Raw genomic sequence first — 7,329 nt, 5'->3', positions numbered from 1 at the left:
GATTGTCTTCAAAAGGTTAAACAAACTTCTCTGAAGATTAGTATAGTGTTACCTACATACAGGAATACTGCCTTATAAGGTATCTACAGGACAACTTGTTTGCTGATACAATTTGTGGCTAACCACAGCGTATGTAACTATAACATTTTGATTTGTTTTCTTGTGAAATTATATAACTATTCATAGATCTATATTGATATTTCTGAAATTTCTACTGTTTCATGTACAACTTGTTCATACTGTACTTGTAAACTTCACTTCCATGGCCTTGTTTGGACATTTTCAAAACTTTCAGAGTTTATTTAGCCTACATTACTTATCACATTGTAAAATTTGGTTTATTTTGTATTTTTCAGTTTTTCACCATCTTTGATTGGTAGAGAATAAATAAACATCAGCTCCTGATACACTTGTTTGTTTCTGCCAAGTCAATGGTTTAAACTTATTGGAACGCGCCAATAAAGTGAAAAAGCTACAACCTGCCTGTTGTGTCCTGCACCTGTCCTGTCGACAAAGCTGTCTGTAGCTGTTACGACGATAGTATGCAACACAGTATCTAACATATAGCAACAGAGCGTTTGTGCCAGAGTTGGACAATCGTTTCGCCAGTGTTAAGTGTTGGTCATACATCAACAAGTAATTCTTAAAATGGACCAGGAAGAACAGGACGCAAAAGGGGCGGACGGGGAGCAGAATCCTGAAACGATCAGGAGATCAGAGTTTGACATTAAGCTGTCGAATGAAATTCCAGGGGCTCAACCTGAGACCAGACATGCACGTAGTCTAACACAAAGAGGTCAGGAGGCTTACATTGAGAGGCGTGATAAATTCTGTCAGCAACTAGAGGACCTTTGGTCAGAGATACAACCCCAGTTAGAGGAGGTAAGAACACCACCTAATGACGTTCAGTTGTTGCTCGAGGCTCAGGAAAAACTCCTACAGTCCTACACTAAGCACCAAAGACTGGTAGATGAGTATGGAGCCTTTCTGAAAGGAATGAAGACGCTAAAAAGTATCAAGGACCTAAATGCATGTACATCTCTCACGGAAGTTCGTTCAGCAAAAGTGAACCTTGTAATTGCATTGCTCCACGATCACTTTCGCAACCTGACACAAGCACAATATACAAAGTCAAGATCATCAAAGAGCATCAGGACTTCAGAAAGTGGGTGCTCTAGAGGATCTGATTTGTCAAGTCTAGCACGGAGAAAGCGGGCCAAAGCAGAGGCCGCCAGGGTAAAAATTGCCTATGCAGAAAAACAAGCCATGATCTTTAAGCAAGAGGCTATGTTAGAAGAACAAGTCACACTTAGAAAATTAGAACTTGAACAGGAAGCTGCTCATGCTGATCGGGAGAAGGCTGAACTGAAGGCCACCTTGAACCTTCTCGAGATTCAAAGAGAAGCTGCTGCTGCGGAGGCCGAAGCACGTGTCCTAGAATGTGACAACAGTCAGGCAGTAAGCCATCTTCCTGAGGAGACTGAAGACCCACTGCAACATGTACAAAACTTTGTTAAAAATCACCCTGGTCCAGTCGAGTTTCCAGAACCAGCTAACCAGCAAGACAAGACTCAGACCCCAGTAACAGCACAGCTTAACTACAACGCTCCTGTGAATCAGAGTCTGCTACCTGAGGTACATTCTGTCTTACCCATAGACTCAGCACTTCCAGAAAGTACAACTGCTCCTGTACCGAGACCTACTACTTTTAGTCAAAAACAGGATAGTATACCAGAGTTCCTTGCCACAAACCCGATGTCGAACGTTCCTGTGGCTAATGTGAATTACAGCCAGGATACCAGTACTACATCAGAAATAACCAAATTTCTCTTGCGCAAAGATTATTATTTTCTCGACTGACTAATTTTAATGACCGGGCAGAATCCTACCACGTATGGAAAGGAAGTTTTAAGTGCGTTATCGGGGAACTGCAGGTGTCGGACTCTGAACAGTTGGATCTTTTGGTCAAGTGGCTAGGAGCGGAGTCGTCAAAGCATGCCATAAGTATAAGATTGTCTAATGCAGACAACCCTAGCAGGGGCTTACAAAGACTGTGGCAGAGACTTGATGAGCGTTACGGCACCCCAGAAATGGTGGAAGCATCCATCAAGAACAAACTTGCTCAGTTTCCAAAACTCACAAATAAAGACAACAAACGCCTGTACGAGCTTTCTGATATTCTGTCTGAAATAGAATACTATAAGGAAAACCCAAAACACAGATGTTTGCTTGCCTACTTTGACTCTTCCTCCGGGATCAAACCTATCGTCAGTAAATTACCATACGGACTTCAGGAGAAGTGGGTGATGAGAGCTTCCAGGTATAAATCACAGCACGATGTTGCCTTTCCTCCCTTCAAGGAATTTACTTCCTTTATCAGAGAAATGAGTCGGATAAAGAACGACCCGGGACTCGACCTTGAGTCGAACGTTACATCATCAGCAAAGGGGACCTTTCCACGGAGTGTACCTCAGTTCAACACCAAGATAAACGTCCGTAAGACAGCTGTTGACCAAAAACCTGAAAGTTCTAGAGAAGAAAAGAATGTATGCATTCTTCACAAAACTAAACATCTATTGAATGAATGTCGTGGGTTCAGAATGAAGTCTATAGAAGAACGCAAAAAACTACTGAAGGAAAATAATGTATGCTACAAGTGCTGCGAATCAACCACACATATAAGCCGAAACTGCAATGCCAAGATATCTTGCAAGGAATGTGGAAGCAAACAGCATGCTACAGCACTACATGTTACTGGAGGGAAATTATCAAAGGACATTCCCCAAGCAGCTCACGGCGGGGAGCATGCTGAAATGGCTGAAACTAAGACAACTTCAATCAACTCTTCTTGCACAGAGATCTGCAAGGATTATTATGGTGGTAAATCATGTGCAAAAATACTCCCAGTGAAGGTGTTCCACAAGGACAGTCCAGACAAGGTTGTGCGAATGTATGCCATTATTGATGACCAAAGTAATCGGTCTCTCGCCTCACCCGACTTCTTCAATCTATTCAACATATGGGACAAGCCAGAAAACTACACGCTATCGACATGCTCTGGCAGAGTAGTTACTTCAGGCAGAAGAGGGAGAAGCTTCGTCATGGAATCGATACAGGGTGACACGAGATTAGATCTGCCAACCTTAATAGAATGTGATCACATTCCCAACAATCGAGATGAAATTCCTACACCGGAAGTCGCAATGCATTATCCTCACTTGATGGATATCAGAGACAGCATCCCACCTATTGATGATAACTGTCAAATTCTACTGTTAATTGGAAGAGATCTTATAGAGGCACACCATGTGATTGATCAGCGCTTTGGTTCGCAAAGGGCTCCATATGCTCAGCAGCTAAAACTTGGATGGGTGATTATAGGAGAAACTTGTATCAACAAGCAACACATCCCAATTGAACTTAATATCAAATTAACCAACATCTTACCAAATGGACAGCCATCAATGTTTGAACCATGTATCAACAAGTTTGATATCAAAGAATACTACTCGGATCCCATAAAACAGGATACGCATTCGTCTATATTTGAGAAAACAAAGAATGACGACAAGCCAGCAATGTCTTATGAGGACAAAATGTTCCTAAAGCAAATGGACAATGAACTTGTGAGAGACGCCAGCGGAAGTTGGGTAGCACCGTTACCGTTCCGTGTACCACGCCAGTCTCTGCCAAACAACAGACAGCAAGCTCTTCAACGTGCCATACTATTAGATGCCAGTCTGCGAAGAAACCCGGTAAAACAGGAACACTTTCTCACATTCATGAGTAAGATTTTCGACTATAACCATGCAGAGCTTGCTCCACCACTCAAAGATCACGAAGAGTGCTGGTACTTACCATTATTTGGTGTCTACCATCCTAAGAAACCTGACCAGATCAGAGGTGTGTTTGATTCCTCTGCTAAATGTAATGGAGTATCGCTTAACAGTGTTTTATTGACTGGCCCAAACCTAACCAATGATCTTTTAGGAGTGCTTATACGTTTCCGCAAAGAAATGGTGGCAGTAACAGCTGATATCCAGCACATGTTTCACTGTTTCCTGGTAAGAGAAGACCACCGCAACTATCTGCGATTCCTGTGGCATAAAGATAATGATATTGACAATGACCTTGTTGAATACCGCATGAGAGTTCATGTGTTCGGAAATAGTACGTCACCAGCCGTTGCCACGCTCGGACTGAGGAAAACTGCTCAGGCGTCAGGAAAAGATTTCGGCAACCGGGTAACGCAATTTGTGTCAAGAAACTTCTATGTAGACGATGGCCTTACATCATGCACTACCAAAGAGGAAGCTATCAATCTCATAAAAGACACACAAAAGGCACTAGCCATGTATGGGAACCTAAGGCTTCACAAAATCGCATCAAATTCTGAGGAAGTCATGAAAGCCTTTCCAGCCAACGATCTGGCATCAAACCTGAAGGACCTAGACCTAGAGGCCGACAGTAAGCCTTTACAAAATAGTCTAGGATTAAGCTGGGATGTAAATACGGACGAGTTCTTGTTTCATTTGTCATCTGAAAATAAACCTATAACACGGAGAGGAATACTTTCGACGGTTAACAGCATCTATGATCCGCTCGGATTCCTAGCTCCAATCATAATACATGGTAAACTTTTACTCAGAAAGCTAGTTTCAGAGACTGTTGATTGGGACCAACCCCTCTCAGACGAAACAGCCACAGAGTGGATATCTTGGAGAAACACCTTGCAGGAACTTGAAAAGCTACGCATACCGCGTACTTATGTGCCTTACCTCAGTGAAACTGTCTCCAAGGAGCTTCATGTCTTCTCTGATGCATCCGAAAAAGCCATAGCAGCTGTTGCATACCTCCGTACAACCGACATCAGTGGTATACCCAGTTTGGGTTTTGTTCTCGGGAAAGCAAAGGTTGCACCGACTGGTGGCCATACCATTCCACGTCTGGAATTATGTGCAGCTGTGTTAGCTATAGAAATTGCACAGTACATTACAGATAACCTAGATATAAGCATAGAAACAGTCAAGTACCACACAGACAGTAAAGTTGTCTTAGGCTATATCAACAATGAAACCAGGAGATTCTATACTTACGTAGCAAACAGAGTGGAGCGTATCAGAAAATTCTCTGATTCTAGCCAGTGGACCTACTTCCCAACGCACCATAACCTAGCTGATTCAGCAACTAGATCCTTTGAAGCTCATGAAATTCACAATAGCGAATGGTTATTTGGACCAAAGCATCTTACTTTGCAACAGGAGGAAGGTTCTGAGACTAAGTTTCAGCTTGTCGATCCAGACAGTGACAACGAAGTTCGCATAAATGTGGACATAAAGAAGACAAGTGCTACACTTGCTCACAATATAGGAATAGACAGATTCTTACATTTCTCTACTTGGGACTCACTTGTATGAGGAGTTGCCTTTTTAAAACGGTTCTGCCGTTCACACAAGGCAGTAGAGACACCGTCTTTAACTTCAGTGGACAGTTATATCAACGCTGAAAACTTCATCATAAGGTCAGTACAATCGGAAGTTTACCGAGTGGAAATGGACTGTCTTCAGCAAAATGAACCGGTACCAATGTGCAGTCAGATAGCCAACCTCAATCCATTCTTGGACGAACAAGGGATGCTACGAGTAGGAGGCCGAATAGTCAATTCTGACTTGAGGTTGAAAGAAAAGAAACCCATAATTGTACCAGGACGTCATCATATAGCAATGCTGTTAGTCAGACACTACCATGGTAAAGTCAGACATCAGGGCAGACACTTCACTGATGGAGCAGTTAGATCCGCTGGATTCTGGATTGTTGGAGGGAAACGCTTGATTTCATCATTCATTCACAAGTGTGTGACATGTCGTAAGCTAAGAGGAAAGACGGAGTGTCAAATCATGTCTGATTTACCGGAGGATCGTCTTGAGCCATCACCTCCATTTACAAATGTAGGAGTAGATGCCTTTGGACCATGGACAATAGTTTCACATAGAACTCGCGGTGGATATGCTAACTCCAAGCGTTGGGCTATACTTTTTTCTTGCCTAGTAACCAGAGCTGTTCATATCGAGCTTATTGAAGAGATGAGCTCCTCGGCTTTTATTAACACCGTCAGACGATTTATATCTCTAAGAAGTCAAGTGAAAATATTCCGGTCCGACCGTGGAACTAATTTTATTGGTGCAGTCGACAAGCTGAGAATAGACTCTATTAACGTCGAGGATGGACCTTTCAGGAAATTCTTGTACAATTCAGGAACTACTTGGATCTTTAATCCACCCCATTCCTCTCACATGGGAGGAGCATGGGAAAGGATGATTGGCATCACCAGGAGGATACTAGACTCCATGTTGTTAAACCATACCGGAAAAAGCCTAACACATGATGTACTAAACACGTTCCTGACAGAAGTGTCGGCGATAATTAACTCCAGGCCTCTAGTACCTGTGTCAACAGATCCAGAAGACCCATTAATCTTAACACCAACTATGTTATTAACTCAGAAGACAGATTATATCTTCACATCGGATCAATTAGGAGACTTCAATGAAAGAGACTTGCATCTTGTAGAGTGGAAACGTGTGCAAGCTTTAGCCAGTATCTTTTGGTCTCGTTGGAGAAAGGAGTATTTACCGTTATTACAGCAACAGCAACGTCAGAAATGGATTGAGCATCGCCGAGATCTTGTCAAAGGAGATGTGGTCCTACTCAAGGACAAAAACTTATGTCGTACCCAATGGCCAATGGGTGTAATAATGAATCCTCTGAAAAGTTCCGACGATCATGTCCGGAAAGCTGAAGTGCGTACCATCGTCAACGGTAAACCGACCATCTACACACGTCCAATCGTGGATATGATTCTTCTTGTAGAGAACTGTCTATAATTCTGTATTCAGTGACATTGTATCCAATATTTATTATTTGATATAGTGATATCCGGTAGATATCAGACGGGGAGTGTACTGAGCTACATTCATTTAATTAGATATAATAGTTTTTAGACATACAGGAAGTTTGTTCTGTGGCACAATACTAGTGACTTTTTGATGGATCAATAGACTCGAAAGTATATTATATATTATAAATGTTATTTATACTTCTGCATTTATAGGAATGGTTAATTTTGACAAACACTTCTATACATGGTCTAGAATTGCAACTGATGTTATCTGTGGAAACCTACTGTATATTTCGTTAATTTTCTTTTAACTTGGTAAAAGGAGATAATTGGTATTTTGAGTATTTTGTAAGTATTGTTTAGAACCAGTGTTCAATGCTTGTTGAGTGGTTCTTCAACAGACTGTTTACACTTGTAATTATGTTGTGACA

At 41.9% G+C, this 7,329-nt stretch overlaps 2 protein-coding genes across 2 annotated transcripts; both read left to right on the top strand.

The window, feature by feature from the left end:
* The first annotated feature begins 648 nt into the window (after positions 1 to 648).
* Positions 649 to 5,417, top strand: LOC137654140 (uncharacterized). Its single transcript, XM_068387781.1, has 2 exons — positions 649 to 1,779; positions 1,935 to 5,417. Exons 1-2 carry the CDS (start codon positions 649 to 651, stop codon positions 5,415 to 5,417), a joined length of 4,614 nt encoding a protein of 1,537 aa, XP_068243882.1.
* A 135-nt stretch (positions 5,418 to 5,552) lies between these two features.
* On the top strand, positions 5,553 to 6,884 carry LOC137654139 (uncharacterized). The gene has a single exon (XM_068387780.1). The coding sequence runs from the start codon at positions 5,553 to 5,555 to the stop codon at positions 6,882 to 6,884; it is 1,332 nt and encodes a 443-aa protein (XP_068243881.1).
* Positions 6,885 to 7,329: the final 445 nt, after the last annotated feature.

Source organism: Palaemon carinicauda, chromosome 15 (assembly GCF_036898095.1).
Source record: "Palaemon carinicauda isolate YSFRI2023 chromosome 15, ASM3689809v2, whole genome shotgun sequence".
Classification (NCBI taxonomy): domain Eukaryota; kingdom Metazoa; phylum Arthropoda; class Malacostraca; order Decapoda; family Palaemonidae; genus Palaemon; species Palaemon carinicauda.
Note: the sequence above shows the minus strand (reverse complement) of the source record. Positions and strands in the feature narration are given on the sequence as shown.